The sequence below is a fragment of the Asterias amurensis genome, chromosome 17, assembly GCF_032118995.1.
Source record: "Asterias amurensis chromosome 17, ASM3211899v1".
Taxonomy (NCBI): domain Eukaryota; kingdom Metazoa; phylum Echinodermata; class Asteroidea; order Forcipulatida; family Asteriidae; genus Asterias; species Asterias amurensis.
The window spans coordinates 1,587,150-1,603,393 of NC_092664.1; the positions used below are offsets into that span (position 1 = coordinate 1,587,150).

At 39.7% G+C, this 16,244-nt stretch overlaps 1 protein-coding gene and 1 pseudogene across 4 annotated transcripts in view; both read left to right on the top strand.

Moving 5' to 3' along the window:
• Positions 1–71: 71 nt before the first annotated feature.
• The window catches only part of LOC139949470 (dyslexia-associated protein KIAA0319-like protein), a 46,791-nt gene continuing 30,618 nt past the window's right edge, over positions 72–16,244 (top strand). For 2 of the 4 annotated variants that reach the window (XM_071947817.1, XM_071947819.1), the window contains exons 1-4: positions 72–394; positions 1,872–2,200; positions 4,328–4,615; positions 12,430–12,564. In XM_071947817.1, the coding sequence (XP_071803918.1) occupies positions 1,954–2,200; positions 4,328–4,615; positions 12,430–12,564 (670 nt within the window). In that variant the 5' untranslated portion in view covers positions 72–394; positions 1,872–1,953. Of the gene's footprint in view, positions 395–720; positions 763–1,871; positions 2,201–4,327; positions 4,616–12,429; positions 12,565–13,583; positions 13,632–16,244 lie in introns of those variants that run through there. The other 2 variants (XM_071947820.1, XM_071947818.1) reach the window with 2 other exon arrangements.
• On the top strand, positions 5,527–7,400 carry LOC139950035 (uncharacterized; annotated as a pseudogene).

Consider the following 16,244-nt stretch of genomic DNA (forward strand, 5'->3'; position numbering starts at 1 on the left):
CCCGATGGCTGCCCATACTAAACAATATACACGATGTCATGTACCAATACACACGTCCCACACGCAACCATTGAACATACGCTGTGTGTGTGTACATAAAAGCCCATACCACACATAGTTCGAAGTGTGGATTTTGTGTGTACATTATCAATTTTCATGAAGATAGACTTATTTTGTGGGCGGGATACGAATCCATTACTCATTTACTGGACTGCTAAAAAGACAAATATTGTAGTGACGTGTTTTAATCATAGTACCGTGTTGTTACGATGAATTTTTGCATTTTCTGGTGACTTTACCGGCAGCAGAATGAAGTTAAAAGTCACAGGTGTAATCGGGAAACAACGCTCACTCACTCAGCCGGCCTTTTTACGATGATGCGAATTAGCCACAGGTGAGGTTTATCATTTTGAGGATGGTACGCTTTCTTTTATACCCGCCTCTCTAATTAATTAGCTCTAAGGTTTTATGCATTTACTGGTTCCATTTATTACATCCATATGAACGTAGGAAGGAAACGGCGAAACTATGTAATGTAGGCCTAACTCTGGTTCAGTGGTTGGCATGATTATGATACTGATAGGATTGATTATGCAATCCATCTGGAAAATTTTTTCGTTTAGCGTGTCGTCGTGGCCAAATCCAAGTTGGCTTAGCTAGCTGAGTGTGAGTCATCCCCATGATCACACAATGATTGGGTTCGAATCTCGGACCCGGCACTTTTGTGAAGATGTCTTTGACTTGAGCAAGACACTTATCTACGTAAGTCGTTCCTTGGTGTTTAATTTAATATTAATGTCCTAACTTGTTGACTTTACAAGTAATGAAAAAAGGAAAACATTAAAATACAGATAATATTTTTTATAAATAATATTTCCTGATTGATCATTTGTGGAAATGTGTTGCGGTAATAGTGTTACTGTTAGTGTTTTCGTTTGGTGGAAATAAATGTGAATTGAATTGAATAAAATAAAATAATGCTAACTAAACTAAACTAGACACTGGTCTCCTTCTAAAGATTAAACATTGATGAGCGATGGAGTACACCATATACACTTACACTTTGGTTGATGGGATTGAGCCCTTTGTTTAGCCTTTTCTTGAAGAGCTTCATGCCATGCCCTCTTGTGCTACTTGTTTGTGAGAGTGTAAAAAGACTTCTGGCGTCTATATCCACAAGCCCCTTTAGAATCTTGAAAGTTTCGATGAGGTCCCCTCGCAATCAAGTTCCCTCAATCTTTCTTCGTACATGCCTTCTCTCTCAGACTTGGTACTAGCTTGGTGGCTCTTCTCTGCACTTTCTCCAGACACTTAATATCTTTCTGTAGGTATGGGCACCATGCTTGAACGCAATACTCGAGGTGTGGTCTGATGTAGGCTTTGTACAAGATAGCAAAACTTTCCCTATTGATGTACTTGAAGGTCCTTCTGAAGATCCTAAGGCTCTGCATTGCTATACCGGCAGCTTTTGTACACTGTAAGGTGGGTTTACAGTCTCGTGTGAGGTACACGTGTACCAAGATCCTTCTCTTCATCTTCCGCTTGGATTTCAACCCCGTTTAAGATGTAGCTTCTGAGCGGGTTATCCTTGCCCATGTGCATACCCCCACATTTTGAAGCATTAAACCTCTGCAACCAGGTATCGGACCACTTGTAAAATAATTTTACAAGGAAGCATTAGGGGATACTCTATCTTGAACTATGAGGTTCGTTGTTCCACGTGGAGACGATAGCCGAACGAACCTCATAGTTCTAGGAGTACCCCAGACTGATCACTGGGCATGTTCAGTGCCTTTGATGTTTACCTAAAAGTAGCCAGTGACTGGCAAAATAACCAACGTCTTTTCCTTAATTAATTTATATTCCCACAGGTGAACTGACAGCCCTCTTCAGCAAGTTGATGTCATCAAGTTGTCAAAAACCTTCTTAAAGCTTTACCGATTAATCTTCACCATGGATCCACCACCTGACAAACTCCGAGACTCAAGTTACTGTGCATCATGTTCCAAAGCAAGGATCCATTTTTGTACAAACTCGTGCTTTTTTAGGAACATAACTCCACCGATATGGTCACATGTCTTGTTTAGGCTCAGCTTATCCAGTTTGCATGTCAACAGTTTGACGAGAGCTCTTCATAGGCCTATAAGATGGCAGTCTTTTATACATTTCACTCTGATGCTGATGCTGTTGTTAAGAACAGGTTAGTGTTTATTTATTTGTTGTATGAACACTGAATTAATTCCTACCTCAGTCCAGATTCCAGCAGAAATGTTTTGAGTTTGCTCCCAGTTTGGAACACATCTTCTTTCTTACAGGCTGCACTTAAGCCCGGTTCATACCGAATGCGAATATGCGAATCGAATTTGATGTGAATTTGCCGTCACAACCCACCTTTTGCAGCGATATTCGCAAGAAGTGAGTTGAGCAGAGTTTAACTGCTGCGAATTATTCGTTATGAATTTGTGACGTCAACATTTGTATTGCATTTGCATTCACAGCAAGTATGAACCGGGCTTAACCATGGTAGAAATAGTAAAATGTAAACAAAAATACTCATTAAAGTTGGAATTAGTAAAAAGTAGTAGGTACTTGTTTTTGTGTTTTATCCATTGAGCAAAATCATTGAACCTGCTTCTTGAAGTAGCACATTTTACTGCAAAGAAACTTCCATAAAAAATGTGTATGTTATATGAACTAAGCAAAGAATATCTCACACTCATTAACCACGCCCTGTAGATTATGATGCACACGTGATCGATACTCGTGATTACACGTGATCGATATACGTCATCGATACACATACGTCATCGATAACTGTGATCGATACCTTGCTCCGTATTCTCATACACTTGTTACCTTCAGTAACAGTATATCAGTATATCAATAAGATTTGTCATGCTACTTCAATACTCAACAAAATTGAAAGATCAGATTCATTGTCAAGAATTTTCACAATGAAACTTCACAATTACAAGGTATTTCTAAAAGAACCCGGTGCACTTATCGAAAAGAGAAGGGGTTCGCCCCGGTGTTCCTGGTTTGATTGGCAGCATATTGCGCCACAGCACCTTGCAAACCATTTTATGGTGAGGATTAGGTCTTGTAATTAAAGGGCGAGTTGGTCCAAGAAAAGCATTTTAAACTGTTTGTTATGAAATTGATTTAGTAAGAAAGATGTTTTAAAAGAAGAATATAATGATCCACACAAACATGCCTTGGAAATTGTGTGGTTTTCCTTTCACTTTCGAACTAACACGGTCGACCATTATGTGGTTTTCCATATTGCATCGTGAACTAACACTGCACGCCATGTTGTGGATTCAAATGTTTGACTCCACATAATGGTCGACCGTGTTAGTTCGAAAGTGAAAGGAAAACCACACAATTTCCAAGGGATGTGTGGACCATAAAATTCTACTTTTAAAACATCTTTCTAACCATATCGAACTCATAAAAAATGGTTTAAAACGCTTCTATTGACCAACTCCCCGATCGAAGGCAAAGTTGCCCTTCAAACGCAGTCCCACATACATGTAAGTTGCAGGAAATACTGTATGTTACAGTGCCAAAAGCGTGACTGAGTGACGGTAATGCGCACTAAGACGCCACCATTATTATTAATACACAGTGAGTGGGTGCGTCCGATAAGCTTCCCTGTGTCGATGCCGCGACGCTCATTCGGGTGAGCCCCTGACAAGAGTGAATCGAGCAATCACACTCGCCCTCTTGTGGTGACGTCGTGCACCTCAGGCCAGCCCAAAGAGACCTGTCGTTGATTTCACCAAACTCTTCCTAAGTTAGAATTAATCCTAGGACTTGGGATGAGTTCAGTTTCGTATAGGACGTTAGGATACATTAAACCCATCCTAAGTTAGGACGGGTTAAATTATTATAATTATTATTATTATTTATTCGGCCAGTGTCAAAAACAAATACATACAAGTAAAACAAGGATAATAAGACTTCAAAAAAAGTAACTTAAATACAGAGTAACTAGAGGAGCGGGATTAGACAAAAGGGTACAGGACAGGTACGGGATGTGGAGGAAGGAAGAGGAAGGGACAACAATCCATTCTAAGACGGCCAGGATAAACAAAAGCATACTACTACACTATGACTCAAATAGGATTAATACTAGCGTTTCGTGAAATCGGCCCCTGTTCCACAAGCAAGGCACTGTGGGCTGACCTGGATCAGGCCCTGGAATGAGGTCAAACCTATTCGAACGTCCCGCACCCTAAATTGAATGAGCCAGGAGTTAAAATGAATGGATTTTTGATGAAATTGTGTATTTAACAATGTTACAATCCTTCCTCTGTACTAACAGGGTTTGCAGAAGCATCATGTACAGCAGACTCACCTTATGTAGGATACCGTCTGGATATTCCTGATGATCAATTGAAGAGACAAAGCATTGTACTATCAGAGAAAGACTGTGTAGATACCTGTTGCCTCAAGACATACTGTGATGCAGTCTGGATATTAGAAGGAAGCTGTTATCATGCCAGGTGTAAAACAAACAGTCAATGCATCCCTCTGGAAGCTCAATGGCCACGTGATGATGAAAGTAATATTGTTTATGTTATGAGAAGAACGACCCCACTTGATGATGAAGGTAAGTTCAAGTTCCTATTATGTCTTAGTTACATTTATGCACTATTATTCTTTATATTTAAGTGAAAACACAATTTGCGTATTTTTACTTGGATTTAATTAAGCCATTGAAAAGCCAAGTTTAAGTTTGTTGGTATACACATGTAGTGTGTTGCACTACCGTACAATGTAACACTAAATTTGAGTTCTCCCCTGTTGCTACAATCACAGAGTGCGGTACATGGCCCGATTTCATAGAGTAAACCCCTATCGGCACCAAATCCATCAAAATCAATCGGTGGAACATGGTTGATTTTGTAAGATTTGGCACACCACAATGTTGTACCATTTGGTTGATTTTGATGGATTTGGTATGTTAGGACACAACATCCTGGTTGATTTTGGCAGAGTTGGTCTTTTAGCTATTACACACCACTGGTTGATTTTGTTTGACTTGGTCCTTTAGATAGCTCCATTGGAGTGTCAACCCACTGGTTGATTTTGACATAGTTGTATTCCTACTACAGTACACACATTCCTGACATTTAATTAGGGGTCTGTAAATAAACAATGCATATTAGCTGAATACAATGACCTGGGCACTGCATGTACATACACTTGCATTGTGTTCTATTGTTTATTTAGTTTGTCTATACCACCTCATGAATATGAATGGACTGGTGACCCAAGAATGTTCAAGGGTCACCAGTTCCATTCATATTCACAGGTGGTATAAAAAAACTCCATAAATCAACATTCATAAATGTCATGCTGTATTACATAACTTTTTTTATTGAAGAAACACGAATGAGTAGTTTTTTACAATAGGTAATTGTCATGGTAATATTTCTGTAGAATTCAACATCATGCCCAGCTATAAATAAGGGTGAAAATGTGAACCCACCACACTTCAATGTGCGTGCTTGTGTCATTATGACTTCAAGAGAAACAAGAATGTTACAGGAGAGCTTGACTTGTGAAGAGAGCTTAGTGTTCCAAGAAGCTGCAATGGGGAAGAGAGCTGCTAGAGATCGTGAGAGAGGAAAGGAAGAAGAAGGCTGCCGAAAAGCGAAGAAGAAAGACAAGCAGAGCAGTAGTAGTGCGAAAGGGAGTAAGGGAGTCGATCCTAGCTCACTGGGCCATGGAAAAAAACGCCCCCTGCAGCAAAGTTCGGGCTTACAGAAGAAAAGGAGAATTGAGGAGCAGAGAAATTTACGACAGACCATCCGCAGAAGTGCGACCGATGCAGGGGTCAGGATGGGTAAGCATTACAGGGCGCTTGCTATGACCGACACAGAGAGTGAGGAAGAATTTTTGGACGAAGCTGCGGCGATGTCTTCTTCAGGGTGTGACGATGACGATGTAGATGAGCCATCTTCCATCAGTGATGTGCCTGAGCCACCCATGCAGGCTAGAAAAGCCCCCCCTAGATGGAAGGTAAAACGCAAGAAGACAACAGAGGTGGACTGGGACAACGATCCCGACCCTCCATCATGCTACCAGCCTGACTTCACCCCGGACAGTGAAGGATTGACGAGAACTCTACACAACATCAGAGTTAGAAGCTTCAAGCTGAAGGGTACACTGGGACCTTCATTCAACCGACGCTCTTCGGCTTTGAAGTACTTCCTCAAGTTCTTTCCCATCAGTCTCCTTCTCACCATCGTCAAGTGGACCAATGTAAAAATTGCGGAGAAACAAGTTCGGCTAACGTCACTCGCAGAGATAAAAGCCTGGTTCGGCATACACCTCGTGATGGGTCTGGTCAAGGTGGCCAATTACAAAAATTACTGGTCAACACATCCCGGTTATCGTAACTCCCTCATCTCGTCCACAATGACCCGCAACCGTTTTGACTCCATCAGCCAGTTTCTTGTGTGTAACGATGCCAGCAAGGACCCCTCCCTCATCCAAGACAAGGCTCACCGATACAACGCCAAGCTCAAGCACCCCTTGTTCCATGTGCAGCCGGTATGGGACAAGGTCCACAAACAGTGCCTGAAGAAGTACGTGCCTGATCGGGAGCTGACCATTGACGAGGCGATGATCCGGTACAGGGGATTCAAGGCTAGCGTTCGCAAGTTTTTCATGCCCCTGAAGCCAATTCGTGCCGGCTTTAAAGTTTACGCCATCGCCGAATCAGCTACAGGGTTCATCCTTAACTTCATTACCCACCCTCACGGCCAGAAGCCTGCTAAGATGTTGGATATCCTGATGTTGGACGCCTCGAGAAAAAGATCATCTCTGCACCTCCACAGGCAATTGATTACACCCGCTACATGGGAGGGGTTGATCGTGGGGATCAGCTACGATCCTACTACTCCTGCTCGAGGAAGTCCCAGCTGTGGTGGCGAAAAATCCTGTATTTCCTCGTTGACATAGCTCGAGTGAACGCGTGGATATGCTACCGGAATCGGAATCACCACAGCACCGTAGCAACCAACAGTGCGGAAAGCTCCGACGAAGATGAAAGTGCCCCCACCCACTCCAAGTTCATCTTGGATGTCGCAACAGAGCTGATCGACGGGTATGCCCAAGGCAGAGCTGAGGTGCAGTTTTATGGATCCAAGAGGGTGAAAGCAAAGAACGCCCTTGGACACACATCTACTAGGATGCCAGGTCGCTACGCACGTTGGTGTCGCTAGTGCAGACTGCACAACGGAGTGACAAAGTCCGGAAGAACAAAGACAACAAGACGAGGCTGTCAAGCGTGTGGAGTCTACCTGTGTGCTGGACAGTGCTTCATCAACTACCTATCTCTTGTAAGCAGCGAAGAGGCAGGGCACACCACCAGCACCACCGAGTAGACGAGAGTACACATCTTAGGACTCCCCACACAGCAAGATTTTTTTGGTACTCATTTTGTCCCCCTCATTTTGTGTCGGAAGAACAAAACCAAAAAATATCAGTGGGTATTCATGCAATGGCAGTGCATTTCGGGGAAAAAAAACAACAAAAAAACCCTCACAAAAGCATTAAAAAAAAAAAAAAAAAAAAAAAAAAAAGGCAGTGATGCAACAATGATATTCCTGTAACGGCAGTGCGAACAGAATAATTTCATCGAGACTGAGCCACCCAAAAAAAAAACAAGTAAATGTACATAGAGTTTGTTCAATCACAATTCGTTCAGTTGGTTGATTGTGATTGATTCAGCTATGTAACAACCAGTAGTGACACTAAAGTTGGATACCTAATAGACCAAATCCATCAAAATACTCCAAGATGTTAGTGATTGGTTCTGATGGATTCAGTACTTATGTAAAGAATGCTTTGGTTGATTATGGTTGATTCAGTACAGTTGCATATTTACTGTCTCAGACTCTCATTTGATTGATTTTGGCGGATTAGGTATATTTTTTAGCAAAAACAGTCAGGGGTTAGGGCATTGTCAAAGACCCATCTTCTCATTTGGTGTATCTCAACATGCACAAAATAACAAACCTGTGAAATTTGGACTCAATTGGTCGTTGAAGTTGCGAGAGAATAATGGAAGAAAAACACTCTTGTCGCACAAGTTGTGTGTTTTTAGATGCTTGAATTCGAGACCTAAGCTGAGGTCTCAAATTCAATTCAAACATTTTAGTGACAATTTACACTTCTTTCTCAAAAACTACGTTACTTCAGATGGAGCCGTTTCTCACAATGTTTAATGCTGTCAACACCTCTCCATTGCTCGTTTACCAAGTAAGGTTTTATGCTAACAAGTATTTTGAGTAATTCCCAATAGTGTCCAGTGCCAGCATAAGTAGCTAAAGCGCAACAAAATTGTGCTTGTAAACCAGAACAAGGTTACCAACCAAAATGCAGTTTCACATACACACAATTTGTCACTGATATCCTGCAACTTTTTAAGCATCATTTTCTGTTTTGGGTTTGGCATCCAAACATGTACAACCAAGTTAGCAAAGACTGGTATCTGTTGACAACATAATATCTGTTATGTAATGATGCCAGCGTTTGCCCAGACTGTGTGATAACAATACTGGATTTAGTCTGATCACAGAGAATTCTCTGGTCTGAAACATCTGGTGTGAGTAGCAATGCAGCAATTCGTTATAAATGCAATCAGGTGTGACTGAGCAAGCATTGTAAAGCATTTTAAAACAAAAACCAACTCAGGTAAACGTAAATTTTCTGCTCGTGGGGTCAACTCATTCAACCAACTCTCCCTTACACTGAAAAAACCCTTGCTATGCACTGTAGCAAATTTTAAAGTTCAATACAAAAGTTTGAATTTTTAATATATGGGGCTTGTGGTGTTTTTCCTGGCTGGACCAGAATTTTAATCATTGTCTTTATTGTATTCTGCTTTGTTGTAAAATTTTTGTGCTGTTGAGTGTTGTGGTATAATTATCCAGAGTCTTTATTTAGATTTGGCTGTTTTTCTATTTTTAATATTAATTAATATTTGTATGTATACATATTTTTATATTAAAACTATTTTTTAATTTTAATGTGTATGTACATGTAGTTGCTGGGCACCTCTGAAAAACAGTGTTTCACTGAGAGGTTTCCCTAGGGTACATGTACCTAGACAACCTTCAAAGTGTTCTTGCAAATTGCATATTCTTTTTTTTTGGGGGGGGGGACACTGAAGTATAATGCGTGCAGCATCTGCCTCAAAGACTTCACCCATTTGAATCATGCGACTTCTTTACAAGCCATTATGTTAAAGGAACACATTGCCTTGGATCGGACAAGTTGGTCTATAAAAAGCGTTTGTTATAAAATGCATGGATGGAAAGACGTTTTAAAAGTAGAATGCAATCATCCACACAATTTGCCTCGAAATTGCGTGGTTTTCCATTTACTTTGCGAAGTAACACGGTCGGCTATGTATGGGAGTCAAATCCCATAAATGGCCAACTGTGTTAGTCGACGAGGTAAAAGGAAAACCGTGCAATTTCGAGGAGTGTTCTACCTACCCATGCATTTTATTATAAAAGGTTACAAACACTTTTCAAAGACCAACTCGACCGCTCCAAGGCAACGTGTTCCTTTAAGCTAACATCTCAAGGTTTTATAGGCAACAATGCTTGAATTGTGTGTGAGAAAATAGTGTCTTCAGTTGCTTCAAGTTTCATTGGACTTTAATTATAAGATAAATTGAGGGTTTCAATTCCTAACTGAGGTTGCCAATGAAATTATATATACAGGCGCCATGCTCTTCAGGACTAACTGTTCATTTTGTTATTGATAAGATCCCAAGGACTGAAGATAACTCTGTAACACTCGTACATGAGCATCACATGACTCTCTAAACTCGTTCAATAACGATTTAGTCAACCAATATTTGTAAATGGCAACTCTGTTGAACAGATCAATCTGACCAGAACCTTTGGTACTGAGGCCTGCAATGTGTGTACATAATTAATGCATGAACACAGACCTTTATTAATTGCAGGTGCACCTGATTGATTGGTTATTATTCACACATGTTAAGAGGCTTTAGGTCAAGTTACAATGTAGTTGGCATTATTTATTATTCAACCCCATTCAATGCTAGACTTGGTGTCGATTTGGTGATCGTTATTTATTGGAAAAATAAATACTTTATTTTAAAACTTGTAGGCCTATTATAGCAATATAAACATGTGACTGTAAAGTGAGATTTTTAGAGAATAATATTCATGTGTATTTAGACCTTGGCCCAATTTCATGGCTCTGCTTACTGCTGGATTTTACGCTGACGCCGATCACCATTCTCCGCTTGTACTGGAAGCACCGAACTTCTGCACTAGCTGTGTAAGGGTAGAATGCCTAGTTACGTGGAGTACGCACGCGCACAAGCCAAATTCCCTGCTATTCTGTGAAATACATTTACTCTTGACAAAAGCGTAGATTCCTTGCTTAAAGGAATACAATGCCTTGGATCGGTCGAATTGGTCTTTGGGTAGAAAAGATGTTGTAAAAGTAGAATACAATGACACACAAACACGGTCGGCCATTTGACTCCCATAAATGGCCGACCATGTTAGTTCGCTAAGTAAAAGGAAAACCACGCAATTTTGAGGAAAATTTGTGTGGATCATTGAATTCTACTTTTAAAACATCTTTCCATCCAAGCATTTTGTAAAAGTCGGTTACAAATGCTTTTAATAGACCAACTCGTCCGATCCAAGGTGTTCCTTTAAAACTGGGTCCAGGTATGTCTGGAAACCACACCTTTGTGTTACATGGTTAACATGGACAGCACACAATAAAACTATAGAATATATAGAATGCGTACTTGTAGTATGCAATGAATTTGATCTGCAATAAAACAAAATTATGTTTTTTTGTGTTTCCATAATTACTGTGTGTAAAGTTGTACTCTTACTGCATGCTATTACAGTTTACAGTACAAATGTATAGGTGTGCAAAACACACATTTATAAGCAGATGTTACCAATAACACAAGGCTAAACAATCAATCATGTCAATTGACCAGCTTCATAATATGTACAGGTGCTTGTCTACATAGAAAATCATAAAACAAAACCACCAATATTTGTGATAGTCAATTATGATCCACTTTTGGGGTATAGACCCATTGCATGACGTCACACTCAAAAAGGAGGCAGATCATTGGCAATAGCTGTTCTCTGTTGTAAAAACGTGCGCGTGACCTCAGCGTACATGTACCTGTAGCGTTTCGTGTTTTGCGAGGGGTAGCTATTGATTTCTTACACAATACAGAACGCGACTCCGAACAATGCGCATAATTTTGGGTGTCAACTATCTTTTGTACATGTTTGTATACGATTTTGACACCCAAACTGACACCATTGCAAGTTGTCTAGATACAACCTGTACAAAGGTACATTGTACGTAACAATGTACCAGTGCAATGGATTGATAGATTGACTTTTCATTGTAAAAACATAAGTTGCTTAAAAATGTGTGATTATACAATAGTGCTCTGCACTGCATTTAAAATAAGTCCCTGTGAAATAGCTCATAATTGATTTTAAAACAAATTGTTAATTGGCTGTTTCTGCCGGAGCACTGTGCTGCTCAACAGCTGTTGGGTTGTCCATGTACCATGTGTACAGTAGTTATAAAGTCTACAGTCAGCCAAATGTTTTCAGTGGCCAATTGTCTGCAGTGCATCTTTGGTTATCTGTGCGCGTAGAATGCAATCAAAACATTTCGTCATGGTTTGGGAATGAACGAACTACGGTTGGCCACATAACATGAATAAAAAGGCACTCTAGTTTAGTAGAATTTAAATTTGGGGTAGGTTTGTGGCTGAATGTCCCTTACCTTTAAGCTTTGTAATGCTTATTTTCTTTCCAAATTATGGGGAAGAAAGAACTTAGCAACAGACCAGGGCCCAATTTCATGGCTTTGCTAACCGTAACAGGGATGTGAATCGGTGCTTGCGAAAGCAGGGAATTTTGTGCTTACGTCAAGCGTGTTTCACGGATTAGCAGCTGAGGAAAAGAAGGTTTTAAACTACATACATAGTGTAGTAATTATGTGTGTACTGTATTGTACATAATAGAATAACTGTCATGTGACATAACCTTTTTGTTTTATAATAAACAAAGTTATCAATATAAACCACGAGGGAACTGACTGGGTAAATTTTCAAATGAGTTTTGGGTTTGAACAAAGAATTGACTAGAGTGGGATTTGAACCAAGGCGCTCTACCAACTGAGGACAAGATAGCTCAGTTGGTAGAGCGCCGGCACCTTAATCCGGAGGTCCGTCCTTGGTTTGAATCCCACTCGAGTCAACTCTTTTTTGAAACCCAATAAACAAAATTGTCTTCCAAGAAAATGTAGCAGCACTGTCAGACTTTCAGTAACCATTTTGAATCCTTTTTGTTTTATCTTTTATTCTTATTCTAGATTCCAGTATTGATTGTAACCCTCATGCAAAGTGGGACACCTGCCCAGTTATGGAACATTGCAGCACATTGACTTACAAGTGTGAATGTAATCTTGGAATGACAAGGAACTTTGGGACAAACCACTGTGAATCAGGTAAGGCAAGGGGGAACAGGTAAACAGTTAAAAACAACTTCAATTGTTATTTTTCAGGAAACCTAGCTAGGGTTTACTCCCTTGAAATTAAAAAATATAACTTGTATGTGGTGGTGGGACAGTGATTAGAAATAACATTTGTGGGTCAAATACCAGTCTTCTCACTTGGTGTATCCAACATTTTACATGCATAAAATAACAAACCTGTGAAGATTTGGGCTCAATTGGTCATTGAAGTTCAATGAAGTTGCTAGAGAATAATGAAAGAAAAAACACCATTGTTGCACAACTTTGTGTGCTTTAAGATGCATTATAAAAGGCTTCAGGACTGAAGTCTTTTATTATTTGGGTGAGAAATTACATTGTACCTCTTTCTCAAAGATTAAGTTACATTAGGCAATGTTTTGCAACAGCTCTCCACTGCTCGTTACCAAGTAAATTTTTATGGTAACAATTATTTGGAGTAATTACCAATAGTGTCCAGTGAAAAGTGTGAGAATCATCTATTGGTTACATGTTTGAACCAACTGCAGAAGAATGTTGGTTTTATGCGTCCAATTATCAATCTTATACTCTGGCTCTTATTGCCATCAGCTTATATCATTTTTTGTTATTTCCCAAATTGGTTTTTGTCCCCACATGTGCCCCATAGTAAAACTCGCTAGACTGGCCAGCTGTTACATTATGGTGTATTTAATACCAAAGATGATGACTTACTTGGTACCATATGGGACATCTTCCTAATCTTCAATTTTCTTGAAGTCTTTTTTTTTTAGCTCTATAGACTTAGATTCAATTAGTGAAAAGTCAAGTTCAATGCCACAAGAACCACATACCCTGTATGTACATTATTTTGATACAATTAACCAGAAATATTTCATTTGGAATACTTACAAAAAACTTACATCCGGTTCTTCTTTATTTTAAATGATCATAAGAAATTTGAAACACTTATTTCATCCTTTGCGAAAGTTGAGTTTCTGTGTATGATAGCAGTCTTTTAAATTGCTCATTTTTAGTTCCCAGCGACACAATTCTTGAGAAACTACGTGTAAAAAGGAGTAAGAGTAAGTTAAATTAACCAGATACCATTTGCAATTTTTTAACTCATCTGATCATTTGATCCATTTATGACATTTTGGATTGGTAAGAGTTTGATACCTGTCATAATACATTGTACAATCATAACACATGTAGTACAGGTTCCATACTTCATTCATGGGTTACTTTGGGACCCTGTCATGAACAACAGATTTGTAAAGATAAATGTGGAAACTAGCGTTGGATTTTGAATGATACAAAGAAGAAAGAGAAGCTTTTGAGATCCTATGTAGATGAACGTAGGCTTGACCAATGAGCTAGGAATCTGTCTGGGAAAAAAACTTCATTTTAATTAAGGGTTTGGGTACTTTTTGTAACACAAAACACAATGTCCACAGGTCCACATGTATATACTTACACGGTTTGAAGATAATGGTGGTAGAAAGCTTCTCTTCAAATTAATATTACATTAGTTGTACATTTGTTGTACATGCTAAAATAATTTTTGTGACTTGTTTTACTCATTTCACAAAAAACTAACGGCACCTCAGCAAGTAATATTTTAAGGGAAGCTTTCTACATTGCACCATCATTATCTTCAAACTGTGTAAGGTTAATGCAAATCTGTGGACATTGTGTTTTGTGTCATACAAAAAGTACATAGACCCTTCAAACACATTAAACTTTTTTTTTCTGTTGGAGTTGCTCATCTTTTTTTACATTAATTTGGTCCTGAAACTAGAGGGTTGGAATCAGTGCACTTTCACAAAAACCAACATTGTTGCATTGTGTTTTTGAAAGCAAATTAGTTCCTGATCTGCTGCCATCTCAAAAGTCAACCATTATCATTTTATCATTCATCAAAGAGTAAAAACTCTCATTTTATCATTCATCAAAGAGTCAAAACTCTCAATATAAGATTTGCAACACTTAGCATTGCTTTGTTGTTCCATTGTTGTTCATACTATGGTCTGGAGAGTACACCCATGATTGAAGCTTGTACACAAAATAACATTGACATGTGTATTGTACACTATGTTGCTTGACATTTTGCATGACTTTATCCCCTACTTCCTTTAAAGTAACGGGAGAAAATTGCACCTTGACCACTTGTGTCCAACCTTCCCCTCCCATCCATGTAACCAAATTACTCAATTGAAATACATGTAGTGACTTCGGCTGCTTTGCATTCTAGAGTAGAAACAATAAGGAAGTATTGCTTTATAGTATCATCGCATTCTCGCTTACACAGCTAGTGCAGAAATTAAGGGCTTGCACATAAGCAGAGAAGGGGATCGTAATCACAGATTTCACCGGTAAGCAGAGCCATGAAAAAAGCCATTTGTGCGTTAGATTTGAATAATGTCTGGTACAATGACTTGCTTAGTCACAATGTACCGCTTACATTTGAATTCCTCAGATTATAGAGACAGTTGCTATGTCAATGGTTCAAAGCAAGCTTTTGCATAGCAACCTCCAGATGAGCAAACCCTGGTATCATTGTGCAATACACACCCATTCAGAACTGTGCATGAGCGTTCATCGTCTCTTGCGTAATAGATTGATCCATTAAGCCCCGCCCCATTGCGTATTGACCACTCACAACGCAAGGAAGGTCCGACAAATAAAGTCTGACGTGCGTGCGCGTATGCTTTGTGTGCGCGACAGAGTTGTGCAGAAAGGCATTGGAGAGGCTCACGTGCATCGTGGGTGGACCCTAATGGATCGGTCTATTACGCAAAAGCTACTCCCTAACCATGTGACATACATGTAGCAACTGTCTCGATAGACTGAGGAATTAAAACTTAAGTGGTAACTTGCGATCAAGCACGTCATTGCATCAGTTCAAATCTTACACGCAAATTGCTTTTAGGGCCCAGTACCTGCTCCTGGTATTGAGACCGATGAAAGCGTGTGAATCAAATAATAAAATTCTAAAAGATGTTTTCACGGTGCTACCTCAACTTCCTTGAGTGAGGGTGTTTATGAACTTGTAGTCACTGGACATCCATGGGTTTTCTATATGCCAGATTGAGACTCAATTCAAAGCATGGGAGGGAGGGAAGGCAAAGAGACACGACTAAACAGGTTGAATGGTTTTGAATTGACTTGTTAGCAATTGTCAACATTCTTGTAGTAGAACACAGAATGGTTTCGTTTCATTTGAGTTGATCCCATGGCATGTGAATTTGTTCATTGCTGATACATGCAACCTTGTGGCGTGTCATGACCTAGCAGTAAAGAGCACCGGATTCAAGCTCTGATGTTTCTGATCAGCAGAATGGGGGTTCGAATCCCGGGCGTGACAGTGTCCTTTTAAACGCAAGACACTTACATGTAACACTAGTTTTAAAATGTTGACAGTTTTTAACGAGTGTTGGGCCCATTTTCACAGAGCTGCTTAAGCACAAAAAGTAGCTAAGCATAACAAAACTATGCTTACCAGAAAAACTACCTTGTCACAAGTACAATTTATGACTGGTACCCTGCTCATATCTGCTCAGCAGACAATTGTTAGGAAATGTTTTCTGCTTAAACAGCTCTATGAAAGTGGGCCCTGACCAGCTTTAAACCCTGCTTATCTTGACATGAATACGCTTACATTTGGTTTCATGTTTCCACGCCATAACCATTTCCTT